The sequence below is a fragment of the Crinia signifera genome, chromosome 2, assembly GCF_055691185.1.
Source record: "Crinia signifera chromosome 2, ASM5569118v1, whole genome shotgun sequence".
Lineage (NCBI taxonomy): Eukaryota > Metazoa > Chordata > Amphibia > Anura > Myobatrachidae > Crinia > Crinia signifera.
In genome coordinates this window covers 27,241,833-27,266,560 of record NC_139218.1, presented here as the reverse complement: position 1 = coordinate 27,266,560, position 24,728 = coordinate 27,241,833, and the positions used below count along the sequence as shown (strand labels likewise).

At 45.2% G+C, this 24,728-nt stretch overlaps 1 protein-coding gene across 4 annotated transcripts in view; it reads left to right on the top strand.

The window, feature by feature from the left end:
• TIAM1 (TIAM Rac1 associated GEF 1) overlaps positions 1-24,728 on the top strand; it is a 244,461-nt gene that overhangs the window by 159,466 nt on the left and 60,267 nt on the right. For 3 of the 4 annotated variants that reach the window (XM_083171841.1, XM_083171842.1, XM_083171843.1), the window contains 8 exons: positions 4,320-4,544; positions 6,522-6,707; positions 8,865-9,011; positions 10,797-10,871; positions 12,366-12,536; positions 19,832-19,936; positions 21,749-21,827; positions 24,434-24,520. In XM_083171841.1, the coding sequence (XP_083027967.1) occupies positions 4,320-4,544; positions 6,522-6,707; positions 8,865-9,011; positions 10,797-10,871; positions 12,366-12,536; positions 19,832-19,936; positions 21,749-21,827; positions 24,434-24,520 (1,075 nt within the window). The remainder of the gene's footprint in view (positions 1-4,319; positions 4,545-6,521; positions 6,708-8,864; positions 9,012-10,796; positions 10,872-12,365; positions 12,537-19,831; positions 19,937-21,748; positions 21,828-24,433; positions 24,521-24,728) is intronic. The other variant, XM_083171844.1, reaches the window with a different exon arrangement.

Below are 24,728 nucleotides of genomic sequence, written 5' to 3'. Positions count from 1 at the left end.
AAATCATTTGATTGAGTTGGATTTGCACCTGGGCGCCGCTCAACGATATTTACGCAAGGCGTTAAGAAAACAGGGGCGGGATTTAACTTTGTCGGGTTGGCGGTTATCATTGCAGGGTGCTGTAAATTAGCAGAGATTCGATTAGGTCTGAATAAACCCCATATACAGATGTCGACAGGCAGAGATGTCGACCTATCAATACCGAGATCTGTGTGTATATATTTTGCCTGCTGCTGGTCGGACTTGCCCGAAGACGCTCCAGCTGCTCATTGAAGAGTGCAGGTGACATTAGTAACACGGTTCCTCTTTTTGAAGTTTAAAATGCGGAATCTGAACTAAATACTGGGAGGGGTGTATTGCGGATATTTGCCGGCCGTTATTCTGGGAAACAGATGTATACATCAAATGTATGGGCGGCTGTCATCCAGGAAGCAGGGCGGTTAGTAACCAGCAGTGCTGACTAATGTACCTCGTGGGTCCGGACTTCAACTTAACAACAAGCTGCTTTTTCCTCTGCTTTGTCATTTTTCTGCAGCGTCAGCGCCGTTGGATTTATGGTGGAAAGCGGCCATTGGCTTGTTTTCTTCCTAGAAGCTCCACGGTGCTCACGGAGCGCACTCTGGTGTTGTCGTAGGGATGTGGAGATTGTTTTGTAACTTGTAGCAGTTCCATAAAACTAATACGTTACAGGCTACAGTCTACCTGTCACCTAGTCTTTCAGTCACTTATTTTGGTCCACAAAGCCACCTGCAGCCATTTTGGCTTTGAATACTGTAGCTAGTGAGTCCCCAGGACTAGTGCCCCATGTCATGCCCTCACTAATAATCAGACGCGGTCAGGCCAGTTGTGCAGCTTTCCACTAGGAAACGTACACCCAAACAGGTTTTTTTTAATGATATTGCTCATGAGATGAGCTAGATCTCTAAAAAGTAAAAAATTGGGACTCTTTGTACAGATGTGTCTGAATACACTGTTGCTGTCCCTCTTGGCGTACTAGGTCATGTGAGATTTTGCTTGCACCGAGCATATTTTTTTGCCTGAAAATGCATCTTACGGCCCCCATACACTAGACCAGCTCACATATGACTTGGCGCTTGATGTGCCATTTTTACTTGTTATAAATCGCATGCGATGTATCGCATGTAACTCCTGGGGAGCTGCAGGCGGGGTTGATGCTGGGAGCCGGGCTGCAGGAGAATACAAAAAACCCAGACAATTTAATGAGCAGCCAGTGGTTGGCTGAGCGAGCACTCAGCCAATCACCAGCCGTCTATTTGTTTGTATGTTTTTAGTTAGTTTTTATTAATTCGCCCGCTGCCCTGCTCCCGGCATCCCCCTGCTCAGCGTCTCCCCTCATTGGATGTGCTATCCATAGCTGAATATAAAATTCTATGATCTACAGTACGTCTCTGACACGATGCGCATGGGACTGCACAACAAATCCGACCCGTTACTCTGGAATTGGGTGAAATCGGGCCCAAATCGCATAGTGTATGGGGGCCTTAAGACACCCCAGGAGACTGACTGATTAATCCAGGGGTACGCAATCTAATCTGCTCTGGACCCTGTCAGACAATAACAATTATTACAGGACCCCAGCAAGTTACTACTGAATGGCCGCCACATGTGTGGTCAGTGAAATGAAGTGACCGCTATTGTGACAGGGAGGCAGTGGGTAATGGGGGGGATGGAAAAGGGTGATGGGGAGGGAAGCAGAGGGTGTTTACTTAATGAGTTATACCCTGTCCCCCATCCACAGACACATTTGCATGATGGTCAGCAACATATAGTCGTGACCCCATGCTGAGGTGGTAGGACCCACAGTTTGAGAGCCGCTGGATTAATCTAATGTAAATCTTGTGTGCGACTGAATCTGTGAACAATTTGACAGTGTGCAAGCACAGTCATGGGGCGCACTGGCGGATCACTGGAACTGGTAGCCAGTTTGAGGACAGGGTTATGAGAACATAGCTGTATGCCCGTTTGATGCGTGTCAGATCTACATCTAAGAAGTAAAGCTTTTCTCTTTTTACATACCAAAAGGCAGCAGAAAATCTAGTAGCAAATAAATTCCAGTCATCCTATTGCTAAATACAGGAAAAAGCAAAACAAACGTTGTGTTCCCTTATTAACCATTGTATCCCTTTAAAACCCATACGATCACTTATACTTGTTTCATGTGGATGAACATTTCCTTTCACAATGCAGAGAGGGGAACGCTCCCAGTTTAGGTGTAGCTGGAAGTGATCCCCACAAGAGCTCACACAGACTAATCTACAAAGTATGAAATCGACAAATGCTAAATATCCCCCCCCCCCCCCCCCCCCCCCCCGCGGTCTGTAGGGAGTATTGGACAGTAGAATAAAAGGAAGATCGCTGCCTAAGGGCCTTGTTTTGATGGAACGCTGCTTTAAGGAAAAATGATAAAGTTTTGATTTGAGGTTGAAGGAAAAATCTCAGCGTTTCCATGACAACCGGCAAAGCTAGTTTGCTTTCTGTGCGTTCGGCCTTTCTAGGTATAATCTCTCTGCAATATGTGTTTCATGATTGGCTGTGTAATCTAAAGAAATGGGTAATAATGCCAGTACACTGAGTAATTAGTTCAGGTTTTGCTGTGTTTATCGTAATAGTATTTAGTTGGTTAAAACATAAGGGCATTTTGCTATATAGATGTGTCCTCATACACTATTGCTGCAGTCCCACCAAACAGCCCTTTTCGGATCACAGGCCCCGTGACGTTTAGTTCGTACACCGTTTTCTCCCAAGTTTGTGTCCTAGATGCAACATGATTGCAAAAACTTGCTTCAGAAGACAGCGCTGAGTAAATTGACATGCAGCCCTTGTCTATTTGTGTATGACGGAGTCTGTATCTGTATATGAACTGTTATGAAGCAGCGGTGGGTTTTTTTTCATGCCAGGTTCCGTCGTGCTTTGAATACAGATTCAGACTCCTCAAATTAATCCGTAAAGTGTTTCATTGCCGTGGGACAAAAATGCACATCAAGACAAACAATAGTGCTCATTCTAGCACTCTGTACCTTTCAAAACCCATGCAGTTCCTCTTTCCTGCCTGGGGTGTTGTGGTGTTTCTAGCACACTCTGGTCTGTATCTCAGTATAGACCAGATGTACAGACAGTGTACACCAAAGCAGACAGTGAATCCCCAGGCAGGAATGAGGAACTGCACGTATTCTAAACGGTGCTAGAATGAACAATAATCAGACACCACCGCTCTGTGTGACTGTTTAGCGCCAGATATCTGTTTAGCGTCATGCCGTCTAGATCAGGGGCGGCCAAACCTGTCCTCAAGATCTACCAACGGTGCATGTTTTCCAGGCAACCTGTGGCTCTACAGTAGGAATGAATGCAACATGTTTTAAAATGTGACAGTTAGTAATGACTACAGCCGTGCACCAGCTAGGTAACCTGGAAAACGTGGACTGTTGGTAGATCTCGAGGACCGGTTTGGCCACCCCTGGTCTAGATGGTTTTGAAACCTTGGGTCAGATGTATTAAGCCTGTGAAGATATAAAGTGGAAGCAGAGAACGCACCAGCCAATCAACGGTGTTTGAAAACTTACAGTTGGGAGTTGAATGGCTAGTGCCTTATCTCCTTCCTCTCTTTCTCCACCTTTTCTTTTCACCAGGCTTAATACATCTCCCCCAAGGTTTGAAAACACATCTAAATGGCATTTTTTTTTTTAATATTGTTATTACAAATATGTAACAATTCACTATTTTGGGAGTCACTAGTCTCTCTACCCTTTAAGAACGTGTTCAGGATTTTAAGGTGGTTGTACTGAATAGCACGCTCTATTATTGCTATCTCTATCCCCACCATCTCCAAGCTGCTTTTACCCTCCAGCACATTTAAGGGTCATTTCTGTGTATAGATAGATAGATACAGTATGATATTTCCGTGTAATCTCCCAGCTCTGGGGACATGGTCCGTAGTTCCTCATGTGGTTTGGAGCTGGTTATATTTGTTTATCCTGGTTAATGGCACGCCTCAGTCACTGCCAGGAGATTACCTTGGCTGAACGTGACTCTTGAGGTCCTGTCCTTCTCCAACAATACCCCGAATCTTCTTTCACCGATCGGTGGTCATACAGCTCCGGTCATAGGTCTGGAAGATGTAAGAGGTGCTTATGTAACATTTCATAACACAATGTCTATTGAGAGGAGACCGACTCTACACCGACTTGTGCAGTATAACTTTGATCTAGACCGTACATGGTTAGTACATGCTTACCAAGTTTATCAGTGTATTATATAAATAAAAACTCTAACTAGGATGGTGTGTCTCCCTGTGCATTCAGACAAACAGCCAGACGGAGCTGGAGAACTGGATCACAGCCATCCATTCTGCATGCGCCACCACCGTCGCCCGGCAGCACCACAAGGAGGACACGGTCAAACTCCTCAAGACTGAAATTAAGAAGTTGGAGCAGAAAATCGATATGGACGAGAAGATGAAGAAAATGGGGGAAATGCAACTGTCGTCGGTTACCGATGCGAAGAAGAAGAAAACGATCCTGGACCAGGTGAGAATCCTCTATGGGTTTGTGGGTTAGAGAACAGCTAAAGGGATTGTTCAGCTATGGAGAACGTCCATCCCTCAGGTAACGCCTCCAATGAGCAAGATAGGCCGGGGCCACTTTAAGGTTCCAGTTTGTCATCCGTAATGTTCATCATGTACATTTTTGGTCACTTGAGATGAGCATTACATAAATTGGGCACTTTGTTGTTATACAATTTTATTTTTTGGCTGTGTACCGTCTCCGGGGTTCCCGCTAATGCCTGTAGGATTATGGCCACCGCTTCCTCCACCCGCATCAGCGTGGGGTAGATGATCGCTGATGTCTGAGGGTGGTGTGGGTAGGTCCCAATGGATTGCTGGTCGGGCAGAAGCCCAAGGAGATGCCGATGACGCTGCAGACGGAACCAGAGGTGACGCAACATGGTTTGTCTCCATTACAATGGGAGAAGACTTCTTCCACCATTATCAATATTATTTTCAAGTACCTCCAACTAATCTGGAATGTACCCCTAGGGGTACAAGCACCCAGGTTGGGAACCGCTGATTAATTGTTTTACAACCTATTTTACAATTTATCTGATCTATCTGGTTTACGTGGAAATCTTTACACACATGCATAACTGACATTTTTTGTATTTTTATTTTTTTTATACATTTTTTTTGTTCCACTTTTTTTGTATTGAGTGGAATTGCTGCGTTTTTAGCAAGAAACACGCTCTGTCCTGAGCCATAGTTGACCGCAGATCAACTGTAGATGCTGCAACACTGCATGCATGGAAAATAAAGGATGATATTCGCCCCTGTGCAGCATTGTAGGCATTTAGCAGTGCAGCTGCCCCCTATTTATACACTTGGTGGATAGCTGGCATCACCAGTGCGCATTTGCACCAGCACTGTCCTTGGTGCTAATAGTTAGCTTGGAAACTTGGAAACTCTGAATTTCCTGTAAATTAATTTTAGTCTACGTGAGGCAGCCTAATTGCAGCAGAGTTACGCCCCTTCAGTTATGTGAAGGTGTGATTCTGTTTTACAGGCGATGCATACGCCCTATTGTGTAGCTTATGCAGTGTAAAAACTAACTTGACACACTGCAAACAGTCTTGCGTGCATCTTAGCACTGACGCCTGTCAGATCTGTCTTTGTATACACCTAATAATGAGGCCCCGCCTACTTGTCACATAACTTGCAAGTATTCCGAGATCGGATTCCTAAAGCTTTGAGGACAAACCACTCCTCGGGGTCAGCATCCCCATACTCGCGCACCATTGGCTTTCAACCGATGCATGTAATAACTAGTTTTGATTTTCGAGAGCAGAAAGAATGTAAATTGATTTTATAAAAAAAACAAAACACTTCTATGTACTGCATTGTATAATATTACACTGTATCAATAACATTTGTGCGGCTCCCTGCGACAAAATATCAAGATTTGAAAGTCTCTTGTCACGCCCGCATTTATTGACTACCCAACGAGGCGTTAATCATTCATGTCAGACCTGTACCTTGCTATGTGCTGGTGAGCTATATGATCCTACGCCTACAGTGTTTACTCTCACATCAGTACTTCTTGCTTTGAGGCACTGTTAACCTTTCAAAATACGCATTTATTCCTTTTGTTGCTAAATACTTCAGATTTATTACAAGGTTGCAAAGCTAGAGACCTGTGAAAGGTGTACATGAAGGTGTACAAAATTGAGCTAGCTGTAACTTGTAGTTTCACAAAGCTGGAAAGTTGCCAAAACTCGAAGGACTTAGTGCTACTTTAGCCCCGTGACTTGTTCTCAGTCTTATTCTCCGTAAAAAAATGAAAATGAGTTCTTTGCAAAACTATATACCGTAGCAATATATTTGCGATCAACTGCGATCAGCGCTGCTTTATGCATATGCAACAATGTAAACCCAAATACATTTCACAGATTAGGTTTAATGGCTGATTTTACTTGTGCGTGACAATTCTTACGCGCCTTCTTCTTCCCTGCAGATCTTCGTCTGGGAGCAGAACCTCGAGCAGTTCCAGATGGATTTGTTCCGATACCGCTGCTATCTCTCCAGCCTGCAGGGCGGTGAGCTGCCGAACCCAAAGAGTTTGCTGGCTTTTGCAAGCCGCCCGACTAAGGTTGCCATGGGGCGCCTGGGAATATTCTCCGTCTCTTCCTTTCATGCTCTGGTAACCATGATTTTAGCTATATTTAAAAACAAAAAATCTGAAAAAGCAGTTATAATACCATTGACAACAGGGGCCGGGAGCAAAACAATGACCTTTGAAAACCGTAAATCCACAGGATGTAAAATATATTTTGAACCTCACGCATTAAGGGCTCGCTCACACCTATTGCCTTTTAACGCACGTTTCGCCAGTTAATGCATGTTTCGCCCAATAATGCACGTTTCGCCTGCTAGCACATAATACGTGCATCATGAATAGCTCCCTATGGGTTCCTTCCCACCGTTGCGCCTTAAAATGTTTATGCCATGTTTAGTATTTTAGAACGCCCTATTACTCATGGCTTAATGTGTTCTGCCAGCACAATAAATTGTATTGATAAAACTCAAGGCATGAAAAGGGCATGGGAAATGCATCAGTCGGATGCAACGCTTAATCCGTTTTCCCATTGCGTATGTGTGAACGAACCTTGATAAGAAGACCGCGCCCACGACAGAACACCGTGTACGGGGAAATTGATGTGAATAATGGTTTATTTGTTTCCCCAAGTGTCAAGTTATGCAAGAGTAGAAGAAGAGCGTTCTAAGCCATAATGGACTTCTTAAGTAATATCTGTATAAGATCCTAACAAGCATCCCGTCTTTAATGTCCCTAATAGCGAGCATTGTTTGCCAGGAGAAGCAGGTGCTAGAGAACACGGGCAGTTACAGTAAATTGTCAGCTCACCTCCCACAGGCAATCTGCCTCCTGATACTTACACATGAAAGTCATTATCCTGGAATCCTTTAGAACGCCCGCGTTCTGACTTCTTATCCCTAAATAGCACTTCAGCAGAACCTTCATCTTGCACATGTTCCGAGTCTTAAAGAATGCTTTTAATATTCAGAACCTTCTGTGGTTTTCGTTAATCTTCCCAAGCCGGGGATTCTATAGTTAATGTGTGGGAATGTATTCAAACCGCATTTGGGTTCTCAAATGTGGCCTCCTCCTGCACGAACATAAAATGCAATAAAAGGGCAGGTGTTGGGGCGGGTTAGCAGCGAGGGCCTGTACAGATTTATGGCCCTCTGTTATAGAATATGTTTTTATACTTATCGAAGAATGTATTAAACCTTACAATATTTATTACTTTTTTTTTTTTTTTTAATGTTTCCCCTGGTTGAGGTATTGTTTCACGGGATGTATATTCTCCCCAATGCCACATATGATAATGTAATCTGCCAAGGTTATTATATATTGTATGCAGCACACATGTATGGCACTGTAAGCGCGCACGCATCCTCGATCCAGGTTTACTTGTTGAAGGAAATGCCCAACTTTTTTAGTTTCTTATAGGGGTTGGGGAACTAAATGTGCAATGATTTGGGAAAGTGGAACGTCTGCCTTGCTCTTATAAACCAATAAACTTGGTTCACTTATTATTTTGCTTTAAAATCAAGGGTTCAATAAGTGTCCACTTAAACGTAGGCCCCACTGATTAATGCACATGTAACAATGGCCACCCCAAACCAAGTGGAAGCTGTGACTCATGGGGGGTATTCAGGCGGAAATAGTGGCACTCGCCTATTCAATGCTGCAGCTCCTGACAACATTGAATGCGTTCAGATTAGTTTTTAAATTTATTTAAACTCTAGCCTGAATTGTCGGAAACTGACGTGAATCTGACGGGAACAGACGCGAATTGTCGGAAACGGACGTGAATTGTCGGAAACGGACCTAATTGTCGAATTCATGCCTGATTTCTGCAATTTCATTTCTGACAAAATGTGGTCGTTCCTACACTCGACATTTCAAAACGGGTCCAAAATTTCCATGAATCTGACGGGAACGTAATTGAATACACCCCTAAGGCTGCTATTCTGCTCATTTGCTCTTTGACCCTTTAGTCCCTCCATGGTGTACGGAACCTCAGTTTGGTGATTGCTTCTGTATACAGTGCGCTGAGACCATATCCGTTTACTAGGAGCTGGTGACATCAGTCAGACATGAGGCACCTCTTTCCTAGTGGATTAATAAGCTGGATAATGATACCTATTGGCACTGCTCAGTGTGTAAGTAACGGGCACAGTTTTATACACTGGTTGTCCGCTGGTATACGATGACTTTTGGTAATTCATAAAATCTGATAGAGGAAGTTTAGCAGCTGCATTTTCTCTACAGGTGGCTGCTCGCACAGGAGAGTCCGGGGTGAGGAGACGAACACAAGCAATGTCCAGGTCTGCCAGCAAGAGGAGGAGCCGGTTTTCTTCTCTATGGGGTCTGGACACATCTGCTAAGAAGAAACAAGGGAGGCCAAGCCTAAATCAGGTAGGGTAAAGGCTGCTGTGTAGGGATGGATCAGGTAGGGTGAAGGCTTCTGTGTATGGATGCATCAGGTAGGGTGGTGGCTGCTGTGTAGAGATGGATCAGGTAGGGTAAAGGCTGCTGTGTAGGGATGGATCAGGTAGGGTGAAGGCTTCTGTGTGGAGATGGATCAGGTAGGGTGAAGGCTGCTGTGTAGGGATGGATCAGGTAGTGTGCTGGCTGCTATGTAGGGATGGATCAGGTAGGGTGAAGGCTGCTGTGTAGGGATGGATCAGGTATGGTAAAGGCTGCTGTGTAGGGATGGATCAGGTAGGGTGAAGGCTGCTGTGTAGGGATGGATCAGGTAGGGTGGTGGCTGCTGTGTAGGGATGGATCAGGTAGGGTGAAGGCTGCTGTGTAGCAATGGATCAGGTAGTGTCATGGCTGCTGTGTAGGGATGGATCAGGTAGGGTGGTGGCTGCTGTGTAGGGATGGATCAGGTAGGGTGGTGGCTGCTGTGTAGGGATGGATCAGGTAGGGTGAAGGCTGCTGTGTAGCAATGGATCAGGTAGTGTCATGGCTGCTGTGTAGGGATGGATCAGGTAGTGTCATGGCTGCTGTGTAGGGATGGATCAGGTAGTGTCATGGCTGCTGTGTAGGGATGGATCAGGTAGTGTCATGGCTGCTGTGTAGGGATGGATCAGGTAGTGTGTTGGCTGCTGTGTAGGGATGGATCAGGTAGGGTGAAGGCTGCTGTGTAGGGATGGATCAGATAGGGTGAAGGCTGCTGTGTAGCAATGGATCAGGTAGTGTCATGGCTGCTGTGTAGGGATGGATCAGGTAGGGTGGTGGCTGTTGTGTAGGGATGGATCAGGTAGGGTGGTGGCTGCTGTGTAGGGATGGATCAGGTAGGGTGAAGGCTGCTGTGTAGCAATGGATCAGGTAGTGTCATGGCTGCTGTGTAGGGATGGATCAGGTAGGGTGGTGGCTGCTGTGTAGGGATGGATCAGGTAGTGTGGTGGCATCTATGTAGCAATGGATCAGGTAGTGTGGTGGCTGCTGTGTAGGGATGGATCAGGTAGGGTGAAGGCTGCTGTGTAGCAATGGATCAGGTAGTGTCATGGCTGCTGTGTAGGGATGGATCAGGTAGGGTGGTGGCTGCTGTGTAGGGATGGATCAGGTAGTGTGGTGGCATCTATGTAGCAATGGATCAGGTAGTGTGGTGGCTGCTGTGCAGGGATGGATCAGGTAGTGTGGTGGCTGCTGTGTAGGGATGGATCAGGTAGTGTGGTGGCTGCTGTGTACAGATGGATCAGGTAGTGTGGTGGCTGCTGAGTAGGGATGGATCAGGTAGTGTGGTGGCTGCTGTGTAGGGATGGATCAGGTAGTGTGGTGGCTGCTGTGCAGGGATGGATCAGGTAGTGTGGTGGCTGCTGTGTAGGGATGGATCAGGTAGTGTGGTGGCTTCTGTGTACAGATGGATCAGGTAGTGTGGTGGCTGCTATGTAGGGTAAAGGCTTGCAGAGACCCTTTATCTCTTTGGCCTTAGCTGCCCCATATATTTTTACATTGACTGGTTGAATAATCTGGACAGCAGTCACTAGTAGACTGTTGAGAAAGCAATGTGAATTTTGGGGTATGTGCTCCTGTTAATAAGTATAAGAATATAGAAATGCGCTTTTACGTTACATGGTAGTATGGAATAAAGTACCGGATTCGATTGCCTTTAGAAGTTTAGTATCATAAACCTATAAAATCTGCAAAAAAATATTACATCTATAAAGTCCCAAAAACGTGTTTGTTTTTTAGGTGTTTACTGACGGTTCGGAGTCTGTGAAGAAATCATTAGAGGGTATATTTGATGAGACAGCTTCAGAAGACAAGGTAATTGGATTATGGGCGAGGAGGGGGTACAGGCCTGGGAAGCTTGTTCTATGATTGATCTGTATTGTAATGGAGGCCGTACAGTTGAAACTGAATAAAAAAGATAATTACCAGATCTGATGTGACCTGCATGGTGCTTTCTTGTATTACTGTACAAGGACAAGTAGCAAATAGGATTATAAGAAGTCAACTATTGTGTTTATGTCTGGGAAACTCTGGTTCGCTTAGCAATGTCTGGCTCCTACAGGCTGCATACAGCTGTGTGCAGGGTACGGTTATCTGTATCCTTTATCAGGAACTCCTGTCCAGTCCTGATCTAACCTTCTTAAGGTGCCCACACACTAGAAAGATCTGCGATCATAAGATGTGCGCATAAATTAGCCTTCAAATCTTTTGTCCGATCTGGACAAAAGATTTCAGGCAAGTGCACATCTTTACCAAAGATTTTTCTTAAGATCCCGTGTGCGTTCCTATGGATCTTTTGTTAAATCTTCTGATCTTTTGTGCAGCACGTAAGATCAGAAGATTTAGCAAAAGATCCACGGGAGCGAGCATCGACCGATTATCGGTAAATATCGGCCGATATATCGGCCGATTTATCGAAAATCGGCCAATCGGCCCAAAAATCGTTCTAGTGTGTGGGCACCTTTACTCCCTACATCTATAGAACATTCTTCCCATCCTTAAGGCAGTGATATACACGGAACAGTATACTGATGTTCTCTCTGATCGGGGGCCTATAATTACCATTGTGCATGATTCTACTGTGTTATTACCAGTTCCCCAAGTGCTCAAAAACAATATAAAAATACAAAACTGTGCTTATGGGTGTGGTACGACCTAGAAGAGGAAGGGACGCTAGAGGCTCTATGCCTGACCCCTGGAAAGAATAGATCTCTTAGGCAGCCCCCCCCCCCCCCCCCCCCCCCCTCTCAGCGCTGAGATTTCCATACAATGACTATCTAAAGTTCAGAGTGAGGTTCTCAGTGCTTCCGTTACCTTGGGGAGATATATTATGCAGCTCTTGCATCCTTTAAAATTGATGGGTCCCCTGGGCTTCCGATTCCAAAATGTATGGACTGTCTGAGCTAACACTTGTATAAGCTGCGTAAGGAAGCAGTTGAGAGATGTGCGGTTTCCTCCCCCAACGCTGGCTCATTACGCCTGGTGACTACCCCACCTGCGGATCTGCATATAGGCCAGCACGGATCATTCTATTGGATTTTACTATTATATGATGAAAAGCACCTAACGGGCATTATTCATTTACGTTTAGTTTCTGCAGTGACCACGACACTTATATGCGATTTGTTTTGTACCGTTATATTACGTTTTAGTGCAGTACTGTAACTCGTGCTTCTAGATTTTATACGCATCTGGTCTTTAAGTTTCTTGGCCATGAAGTGTGGGTGAAGAGCAGGGAATCTCTGGTACTCATGAGATGGGTTTGGGGGATATAGCTACCATCAGAATAACGCCTGTCTTTCTGCACAGAAGGAAAAAGAAGTGACGCTGACCATCGTCCATCCTCACAATCCTGACGCAGACATCTGGGTCCACGACTACTTGACTCCCTCTTGGGTTTGCTTGCCAAATGACCAGCCTGTCTTGATGGTAATCCATCCGGAGGACACAGCAAAGGATGCCTTAGAAATTATTTGCAAGGTGAGTCAGAGTAAAGGTGCCCATGCACTTGTCTGATTTGGGCCGATTTCACCCGTTCCCGACGGATCGGGCGGAGATAGCGTCCCAAATCAGATGTGTTTGATGTCAATCTCTGGTCCGATTCACAGAGATTGACATCAAACAATCTGCACATTTCCTAGTCATAAAATCAGTGGAAAAGAGAATAGCTCAGAAATAAACATTTCCTAGACTGTGTCGCTCTATCGGGGTCCTATCCTGCTCATGCCCAGCAGCTTGTGCCAACGTTTCTGCCAGATGGGGACATCTTCTCTTCTTGCACTAATGAAGGTCATCAGCTGGACTGGACCATACTTGTCCGCATACCCTGGGATTTGTAGTACCGCAGCTGCCTGGTATATTCACTTTTTCTCCTCTTCTATGACACATCCAATTATCTCACAGGACATACAATACACTATCCAGAATTCTGCTGCATTTTCCAGAACACTTGTTTTTTCATTTTCTCCAAACTGTTACAAATGCGCTTTCGCAGGAGGACGAAGTAGCAATGATTCATCTGCCAAAGTAGTGTTCGGCCTGATATTGTTGCTCTCTGTCTGGCTTTTACTGTATACTTTAATGCAGGATATTAAGATTATTATTTTGCTCTGGGACCCCATCAGACAATAAAAATAATTACGGGACCCCAGCAAGTTACTGCAGAAGGTCATCACATCACACGTGTAGTCAGCAGACAGCACATACATGGCAGCATTGTGGAGGCACAGAGTGATGGGAGGACTCTAATATACCATAACCCATCACATCACACGTGTAGTCAGCTGACAGCACATACATGGCAGCATTGTGGAGGTGTAGAGTGATGGGAGGAGTCTGATATACCATATAACCCATCACATCACATGTGTAGTCAGCAGACGGCACATACATGGCAGCATTGTGGAGGTGTAGAGTGATGGGAGGAGTCTAATATACCATAACCCATCACATCACACGTTTAGTCAGCAGGCAGCACGGTACTCTTTACCTAGCACGGCGCCCACGATGGCCATCGCGGTCATCGGGTGTAAAAAATCGCGGGCATCGCATGCACTACAGTAACGGGTGCGACGCGACCGACGCGATGCCCGCGATTTCCCATAGGGATCAATGTTAAATTTTTCAATGGACGCGATTTTTCAGTTCAATGCCTCAATGCCCGCGATTTTGCCATAGGAAATAATGTTAAATGGGCCACAGAGCCCAAATAGCCACCCTTAACAGTGAAATGTCCCCCACAATTGTTAACGACACCCCACGGTCCACGCGAACCCGAAGCGTGGCGAGCGCAGCGATGCCGCGAGGGGCGGCGGTACGCGTCCTCCGACCTTTTCATACCCCCACTATCCACGTCGGCGTGGAGTTGAGAATAGAATAGTGTGGCGAGCGCAGCGAGCCACCGAGCCCGAAGCGTGGCGAGCGGACGCGGATACCTTCACAGGTAAACGCGGCCCTGCGCGGGCTTCACAGGTATCCGCGGGGCTCGCTGCGCTCGCCACGCTTCGGGCTCGGTGGCTCGCTGCGCTCGCCACCCTATTCTATTCTCTACTCCACGCCGACGTGGATAGTGGGGGTATGAAAAGGTCGGAGGACGCGTACCGCCGCCCCTCGCGGGCTCGCTGCGCTCGCCACGCTTCGGGTTCGCGTGGATCGTGGGGTGTCGTTAACTATTGTGGGGGACATTTCACTGCTAAGGGTGCCTATTTGGGCTCTGTGGCCCATTTAACATTGTTTCCTATGGCAAAATCGCAGGCATTGAACTGAAAAATCGCGTCCATTGAAAAATTTAACATTGATCCCTATGGGAAATCGCGGGCATCGCGTCGGTCGCGTCGCACCCGTTACTTTAGTGCATGCGATGGACGCGATGGACGCGATGGGCGCCGTCCTAGGTAAAGAGTACCGGCAGCACATACATGGCATCATTGTGGAGGCACAGAGTGATGGGAGGAGTCTAATATACCATAACCCATCACATTGCACATGTAGTCAGCAGACAGCACATACATGGCAGCATTGTGGAGGCACAGAGTGATGGGAGGAGTCTAATATACCATAACCCATCACATCACACGTGTAGTCAGCAGACAGCACATACATGGCAGCATTATGGAGGCACAGAGTGATGGGAGGAGTCTAATATACCATACCCCATCACATCACACATATAGGCAGCAGACAGCACATACATGGCAGCATTGTGGAGGCACAGAGTGATGGGAGTAATCTAACATACCATAACACATCACATTACACGTGTGGTCAGCAGACGGCACATACATGGCAGCATTGTGGGGGCACAGAGTGATGGGAGGAGTCTAATATTCCATAACCCATCACATTGCACATGTAGTCAGCAGACAGCACATACATGGCAGCATTGTGGAGGCACAGAGTGATGGGAGGAGTCTAATATACCATAACCTACATAAAACCCGACCATCTCTCATCCTAACCTGTTTATGCTCACCTCTTTCCCTTCTGTGTCACCCCTGTCTGTCTAACCCTCCCTTTTTAGAATGTAAGCTCTCACGGGCAGGGCCCTCTCTCCTCATGTGCCTTTCTTAGAATATATAAACCTCTGCCACCCTGATGCTTGCTTCAGTGTCCTGTCCCCTGGCGCAACTATCCATATTAACCATGTACTTGTCCTAAACTGTCTTGTACTGTAATTTGTTATGTGTTTTTGCTAATAACTATGCTCTGTAAAGCGCTGCAGAATCTGTATGCGCTATATAAGAAACTGTTAATAAATAAATAACTAAATAACCCATCACATCACACATGTAGTCAGCAGACAGCACATACATGGCAGCATTGTGGAGGCACAAAGTGATGGGAGGAGTCTAAAATACCATAACCTGTCACATCACACATGTAGTCAGCAGGCAGCTCATACATGGCAGCATAGTGGAGGCACAGAGTGATGGGAGGAGTCTGATATACCATAACCCATCACATCACACGTGTAGTCAGCAGACAGCACATACATGGCAGCATAGTGGAGGCACAGAGTGATGGGAGGAGTCTGATATACCATAACCCATCACATCACACGTGTAGTCAGCAGGCAGCTCATACATGGCAGCATTGTGGGGGCACAGAGTGATGGGAGGAGTCTAAAATAACAGACAATTCAAAAGGTTTTTCAGACTCCTTGAATCACCGACTGAGATTAGAGAAGTCATCAGCCTGATGGTCAGCAGCATGGAGTCGCGACCCCATGCTGAGAAGGTCGGGACCTTACTTTGGGGTCAGGACCCACAGTTTGAGAATTGCTGTCCTAAGGTGTACATGGTATACATGGTATACATGCTGCTACAAAACTACCATAATATTATTCTCCAGAGATGGAGCGGAGCTAAAATCAAGACAGGACGAGGGTCTAGATCTGGGACTTCCGTAGCTGCCCCCTTCATCATGTGTATGAAAAATATTCTGGGATACGGTCATCAGTTTACCCTATTAAGGTCGACATGCATTGGGTGGACCACTGAAGGTCCTTCGTTGACGTGTGTCGACAGGCAGTATTTCATGCCCTTCCATCCACTAAGGCATGCTGAACGCAGGGAGGCACCGTGCCCAAATCATGCAGCGGTAAATTTAGAGTGTCACTGTGGACTGTCAACATTCAGGGCAAAAATATATATATAAATATTGATGTCAACCTTTTGACTGTCGAGCTAATGCTTGTGTCGAAATCCCGGCCCTGTCGACCTTAGACATGTCTACCTATTCCAGATGTTGACCTAAAATTTGTGGACCTTCGCTATGTCAACCTATTTTAGGCGGTGACCTAAGGCTTGTCGACTTTCAGTGGTTGACCCACTGCATGTCAACCAAAGTTGTGTCGACCCAATGCCCCATACCAAATATTCTCAGGGCTTAATTAAGTTACAAGCGATTGGGTCTTGATGGCCTTTCTCATGACGAATGCAATTCAATTCCAAACTCGCATCGCATTCTCTGATGAAATTGGCAATTATTTGTGCGCAGGTGAAAGAGGTCAGCACTACTTTGTTTACTTTGAAATTGTTGGTACTTCTGGTGCATGCCTCCTAATGACTGGTCAGGACTTAAAGGGTCAAGGGTTGTTTTTGAATTGGCCAATAGAGACAGTTCAAGTTTCAGGTGATCTTCTCTAAATAGCTCAATATGCACCTGTTCACAGCTGGGTGAGAGAGTCTCTTCCGCAATGTGGTTCGCACGTGTGACAAAGGCTAGGAAGGCCACATCTGCATCCGGTCCCGCTCTCTCAGTTGCTACGAGTCCGGGTGCTTTCCCCTACATTTTGATGCCTTTCTCCCAGATTGCTTCTTGTACAAAGTTATGTAATCTCAGCGCAAGTTCCACATATCATCACTGCTAATTGAATCTCTCATTTTTCGGGTGCGCGCATTTACGTATGCAAGTTCCATGATGCAAACTCACACTCCTTAATGAATTGACACCTAAATGTAAAACCAAGCCAGTTTGCATATCCACCTGATAATGATTCCAGGACTCCATCAGAACTATAAGCAGGACGCTTGTATTATCCCTGCACCAGCAGCATGAAGATGGATTGGAGCAGGGGTGCGGTTCTTGGATTAGGCTGGAGCTCAGGGTCTCTTGTGGCCCTTAAGCCGGAGAGAGGATAATGAATCCAATACGGAACTGGAGCTGGCAAACCCAGATCACAGCCCACACAGTTCTCTGGTTTCTGGGAAAGCTGCCTGACGTTCTGTATGGAGGATAAATGATCCCAGAGCTATCTCCGAGGCGTCCTCCCATAGATGCTCGGAATGTGGACGCAGGAAGCACGGGCAGGTCCGCGTAGTCTCTCTGCGCAGGTCCGCGTAGTCTCTCTGCGCAGGTCCACGTAGTCTCTCTGCGCAGGTCCGCGTAGTCTCTCTGCGCAGGTCCGCGTAGTCTCTCTGTGCACCGGATTTTGTTTTATATACATATAATAATTACATCTGCTGTATTGTTTGATTTCTATGGGATATAATGTCCGTCCTTTTATCTTGCTCTAGTTTGTTTCTTGTTTTAGTGTTTGTATTAATGTTGTGTTTTTTTTTAACCATTTGAGTGCCAGCATTCTGCAAGAGATGTGCAAAATATCCGCTAACACTGCCAGCTCCGCTCCCATTTGTTTTATAAATTCAAACAAAAATGTTGGGTAAAAAATTATTAGATTTCCTGTATAAGGTAAACATTACAGGTTATTATAAATGGCAATTGTCAAACTTTATTGTGAGCGCCTTTTTTTTTTTTTTACATTGTTAGTTTTTTTTTGTGGTTTTAATTGTCTCACCTATTTTTACAAATTCACTTGGCACTCAAAGGGTTAAGGGGCAAGAGAGTTCAAAGCGCTGCGCAGGTCCCTCACATTACCATAGAGCAGCAGTTGTTGCTTGTTTTAGGTTTTCATTCCCATTGCTTAAGCCAGAGGGCCCCCTAGTGGACTAAAAGGCAAACTCTGACGGTGCAGGTGGATTTAGTAAACCATGGAAAGATCTGATCTGCACAATGAAAGACCACGCTGTCACTTTACTGATTACTGTGAATGTGACCAATCATAGACGTCCTGCTGTAGTAGCCATTGGCTCATGATATATTCAAATTTAAAAACTTTCTTTCATGTCGTTCATCCAGAGGCGGTTTAAAAACCTGTGGTCACATGTGCTCTACACGCCTCAAATCACTCTGCTTTGCTCATCTGGATGGATATATTATTTAGTGTTCCGTAGCAGTACTTTGATAATAACATCCAAGATATGGATGATCAATAATATTGACAGTTTGGGAAGGGGATTAAATAAAACAAACACTATGTGATCACAGATCGCACTGGTACGGGGTATCGAATCCTCCTCCTGTGCCAGTCCAGCAATCGCCAGGATTACGAATCAGCCTTAATGATCACATATGGGAGCAAATACCAAATAGCTATCTTCCCTACGAATTATAATTGTATTCTGGAAAATCATTAATTATTGCCATTATTTGGAAACGCAGTGGCCTACCGCAGATGGAGTACTCCACCAATTTGTTGTATCGTTTGTAACTTGGCATAGCAGTTGTTCCTAAAGGGAGTGCACCTAATAATGCCACTGTATAGGTCATTGGTACGACATCCTCTAGAGTATTGTGTTCAGTTCTGGAGGCCGTATCTCCAGAAGGATATAAAAACATTAGAGACTGTACAAAGAAGGGCAACTAAAATGGTGCATGGCCTACATCACAAAATGTACCAGGAAAGACTTAAGGTGCGTACATACAGATAGATTTGACAAAAGATCTGCGCGTTCCCGACCGATTGAAACGACCAATCGCTCAAATCGTTCTGTGTGTATGAACGATATATCGGACGATGTGCGTACCCGCCGGTCGTTGGTAGAGGTCGCTGATCTTTTCTGCATGCAGAAAGATCAACGACCAATCGTTAACGATGTGTACCAATCGTTTCATGTGTATGCACGATGAACGATTTGGTAAGGCTGATTGACTGGCTCCATCTCCCTCCACCATCGTTAAAGATCAATCCTTCATGTGTAATCTGTTGTTCAATCGTTCATCATTTGTCACCAATCGTTTGTGCAGGAGTTCAGAGGATTTATTTAACAAGATTGAATCGTTGGCCAAATCTATCCGTATGTACGCACCTTAAAAGATCTTATGTATACTTTAGAGCAGAGAAGGGAAAGGGGGGATATGATAGAAACTTTCACATATATCAAAGGGTTAAGAAGGTACAGGAAACATTCTTCACAGGAAGAGGAGCAGCAGAACACGAGGACATGCACTGACACTAGAGGGAGGAAGATTCAGGGGAAATGTGAGGAAGAATTACTTCACAGAAAGAGTAGTAGATAAGTGGAATAGCCTCCCATCAGAGGTGGTAGAGGCAAATACAGTAGTACAATGTAAACATGCTTGGGATAGGAATATTGATATCCTTACAAAAAAATAAGGACCAAATATGGTTTGAGGTAACATGTTTGAAAAAGGGGCAGTCTAGATGGGCCAAGTGGTTCTTATCTGCTGTCAAATGCTATGTAACTATGCAGGGTTGAACATCTCAAACAGACCCTGTGGCCCTGTTAGGAGCAGGTTGGGGGGGGGGGGGGGGTACACACTGGCTTGAGTAATGCACGCTTGTTAGCATGATATGCATTTATTGCAAACACCGCATTGGTGTAGGGGGGCCTTTGCATAGGGGCAGTGTGAATTTGTGTATGGTTACCTGGGAGATGCTATACGTCCTCACCACCCTTTTGAATCTCTTGCAGACACATCAGTTAGACTACATCGCACATTATCTTCGCCTGAAGTTCTTATGTGACAGCCAACAGAAGCTTTACATCCCTAGACCCGAGGAGGAGATCTACGACCTGGTAAATACAATTCTCCTTTTTGTTATTCATTTTCCCATTTACCAGTGGTACAGATCAGTAACACTTAACGTTGGATCCAGGCATCATACTGATCAGACAATATACAGTACTTCACACAAGAATGGGAAAGCTTTTTATGGTGCACACCCAACTTCCTGTCTTCTAAACTTAAAAAAAAAAAAAAAACAGACAAGTACTGCGCTTAAAATGCAAAATGACAGTCGTTTTCGGCTAGGCTGGTTCCAGCATCTTACTGTGTATGTCCCCCACATTTCCAGTCGTTGTACAGTATTTTATATGTGGAGCCCCAGCAATGCTATTTGCTACCTCGTCTCAGGCCAACAAACAACATAATGTAAGATAAATAGTCATTTTTAAAAAGGCCGCGTTCCCCATTTTTATTGTAGTCTTAAACAACATTTTTCTATGTAATCTGGGTTTTATGACGACATTCTTTTGAGCTTTTTGATGGTGGGCAATAAATGTATATATCTGCTGTTCTTTGCACCTGCTTCTTTGTTTGGCGTCCATTGTTTGCTCACCTGCCCTCATGCAGCAGGTGTATGTGCCAGGGTAGTACTGGCGTCGTGAGGGAGATTATAGCAGACAGTGTGCCAGGTGCACTAAACTTCAAAATTGGATAGTGATAAACAACCAACCAATCAGCTCCTGCCTGACATTTTTCAAACACAGCCTGTGACATGGCAGGTGGGATCTGATTGGCTGGCTGTTTATCACCCTCCATTTTGTCACTTTTGAAGCTTAGTGCATCTGGCCCAGTGGATTAGGATGGGACAAAGCCATATGCACATTATTGTTGAGGGAGGCAAGCTGCGGAAGTTACTGAAAACTCATGTCGACCATCCCGTTGTTGACCTTTTGACCCTGTCAGCCTTAGCCATGTCGACCTATTTCCTGTGTTGACCGAAGCCCTGTCGACGTTTACTGGCCAATCTAACGTACCGTACGTCGACCTTCATAGTGTCCACCCGAGAAATCAGGTGAAAAGTGTTAAATTACACATTTTTCCCGAGGGCATCGGATCAGAGCCGCCGATCACAATGACTGCCGTAAAGATGTATCAGATCCGGTAGCCTCTAGCAGCCTTTGCTCGGATTGCATACCGTACATCATTAGCAAAAGGGCCGTATACAATAAAATGTCTTATATACCATCTTGTTGCCCGGGAGATCAAGGGAGATCATATGTGACTTTTCCTCTCGGAGAAGCCACATAAGTGTATGGGGCCTTTACACTCTCAAATAAGTAGTTTAGTTATGAAAGCAGCTGTGATATACCCTGACATTGTGGTCCGGAAGCCATTTTGCAGACTGATTTACCTCAAAGCCGCAACGTGTCTAGCAGGAAGTGATGTCACTACTTCCTGTTAAATTCCTGGCGCAGTTTTAGATATGATATTACAAAGGCAGTTGGATCCGTGGTCTCTCTGGGCTTGTAAACACGCAGCAACTTAATTAAAAACAGTCTACTGAGCTCTTGAAATCACTGTGTGTGGCCTTCACAGAATCGAGTTGATCTAAAACAGTTTCGCTGGATAAAATCATGTGAACGTCATTATAGGTTTGCTTTATTTTTTGTTATGATGAACGGTCTATTTAAAAAATAGCCCCAATAACCATTTATGAGCAATTCCCTTAAAATAAAATACAGCTATTCAGCAGTCAGTTAACACCTCTCCCCATATGCCCGAACAGCTGCCCATATATACTTCTTGCTAGACGATGCTCGAAGTGTGAGCAAGTTATTTTTTTATAGATTCTTCAACCATTAACTTCTTTCGGTCTCTTTCAGCTCTATAAAGAAATAGAAATCTGTCCAAAGGTCATCCGGTACGTTCAGCTTGAGAAGAGCCATCTTTGTGAAAACTTTGGTAAGTTTAAAAGAACATTTTACTTCTGAACGGCTCTCATACCAAACTCATACCCTATAAAACAGCAATTGCCTTTGTCGTATTATATATACAATTATTATTTGTTTATTCCTTACTGGTATGTCTCTGCACTCCTTCTTTTGCCATGACCCCTGCTACTTATAGGTCTCATTTATCATGTATCGCATTTACAATGCGATCTGGGCGGAATCTTACCACCCTTGATCGCATTGTCGAGATGTATCATCCCACAAGTGCAGGGACCGTCCCTGCAATGCGCTCAGCTGGAATCCGGGGAGTCTGTGCATGCGCGGTTAACGTTGACCCCGCTGACCGCACTGCCCCGGCAGCAGTGCGATCAGTAGCCCATAGACTACAATGGGTTACCACCATCTCAGAATGGCGGTAGCGCAGGGATGTGAACCGCTGCTGCCCGATATTGATACATTGGGCAGCTTCGTATCCCACATTGAAACCTATGGGGGATGCGTCCAGCGGCGGTGCAGGGATGTCCCCCTTTGGTACATTTGGGTGATACTTTATATTTGTGGCTAACCCCCGGGTGATTTTGGGGATTTAGCCCCAAATATTATTTGATAAATGCGGCCCTTTGTCTCTTATACTGTAGATGCCAAATGCGTGTAGTTGTAGGGATGAATGTTACTGCACCCTGTACACCCAGTTGTGTAGTGTGGCGGAAGACATTGGTGCAGTAATAAAAAAAAAAAATCTAGGAGGTTAAATTGCTCACTGCAGACCAGATAAACCGCGCTTCAAAAAGGGATAAAGTGGAGACAGATAAACTACCAGCCAACCAGCCAATGACAGCGATTTTGTAAACACAGCCTGTAACACGGCAGTTAGCGGCTGATTGGCCAGTACTTTATCTCTCTCTCCACTTTATCATTTTATGAAGCTTAGTACATCTGACCCTAAATGCCTATACCTGTATTAATGTGGGGGGGATACTCCTCTTTCTTAATGTGGCCATACATCAGAACAATATGAGGCCTGAACGCAGGCCATATATTGGTATGGTGCATGGTCCCGCTGTATGTATGATCTGTCGGTATTGCTTGCGGTCGTAAGCAGATCGAGTGTACTTTTTTAAGCACATACGATTGATCGTTCGATTGCTCTCAACCTGAATACAATCAGGTCGTTCTGGTGTATGACCATCTTAAGTTAACATGTAAGAGATTTATCTACAGGTTGCGTCTAGAACCACTTCTGTTTTGTGCATTTTCCCATCATGCACTGGGTCCACGTATACCTGGGGGGGCTATAAATCTGTGGCCTTCAGGCATCAAGCCACCGTGCCTGAAGCGTGGCGAGCAAACAATCTAGCTGCAATAAAATAACCTACACCTACAGTATATAAATTACAAATAAAATAAAAAACCGCTGTGAGGGCATCTAAATACTTCCACCCTCACTTATCGTCACATCCTACCCACAAAACAGAAGTTGATCTAGACACAACCGTGTGGATAATGGGCTTTAAGCTGGCATTGTTATGAAGGAATCCCGTAATAGGGAATGGGTCATCAAATCGTTATATGTAAACAGTATAGGAAAAATGTAGTACGTCACTGCCATCTAGTGGATGCTGCGCTAACAACATTACTTGCTGAGACAAATTTGCTTGTTACAATTCATAAGAGTGAAATATACACCGGTCCCATATATCCAAACATTCGGGAGTTCAGTACCAAGTAAGGGCGTGGCATTTCCCCAAAACAGTGCTTATTACACTCCTTGCGGTAATTCCTTTACACAAGTAGTTAATATCGGCCATGATGTTTTTCCTTGGCTGCCTTTCCCATACCGTAGCGTCAGAGTGATGGCTCAGCATTCACGCACCTGCCTGCTACACCCGCTCCCATATATACAGGGAACACGTTCTCTGGTCAGTAACCTTAATAAGCCTCCTGTTTGTAGTACAGACATCCACAATATCAGCCGTTCCTGGCATAGTGTCTCTGGTAGGTCCATATTGGGATAACGGAGACACTTCCTTATTACAATCCGTGTATAACAATCACCCAGTTCCCATCCTCTGTATCCATTCAGGTCTTCACAGTCTTCTAACGCGGAGTTCAACCAGTAGACCGAACATTGGTGTCGGAGGACCTCCGTGTTACCAGTTCCTAGTTTCGTTCCTTTAGTTCAGTGATTGTCAACCTCGGTCCTCAGGACCCCCCAACAGTTCACGTTTTCCAGGTCTCCACAGAATCACAAGTGAAGTAATTAGCTCCTGGGGGGTTCTGAGGGCCAAGGTTGACAACCACTGCTTTAGTTAGAATCATCGATCATATTCCACATGATTTTCTCTTGGTGGCATCGAAAATATTAAATGACTGTCCATGGGGTCGATCCTATTAGGTCCGAAGAGTGCGAGGTGCCATTAGGGTGACGTCTTCATGCGTTTAAATGCTGAAAACATCACCCAAATGAAGCCGATCTCACACTCCAGGAGCTCATGTTACACTACATTAGCTGAATCATGTTTATACTGCATATTATATATTGCACGTACTGTATATTGTATTTAGTTATCTGTAGGGATGTTAGGAGTTTGACAGTGAATGTTTTCCCATCCCCAGGGTTCTCTCTCAGTTCTGTGGAAGAAGAGGGCAGGCACCATCTGTACATCAATAACACGAAGGAGACAGGCCTGGCGTACAAGAAGGGTAAGTACTGGTGTGGATTAGTCCTGGGGTATTCCCTGGAAATGTTGCTGCATAATTTACATCCGTTATGCCCTGCCACTTGTGGTGGCCAATGCGGGAGGGACGTATACATCTACTTCTATACGGGGGAGTGTAGTGACGGGAGGGACATATACATCTACTTCTAGACGGGGAGTGTAGTGACGGGAGGGACGTATACATCTACTTC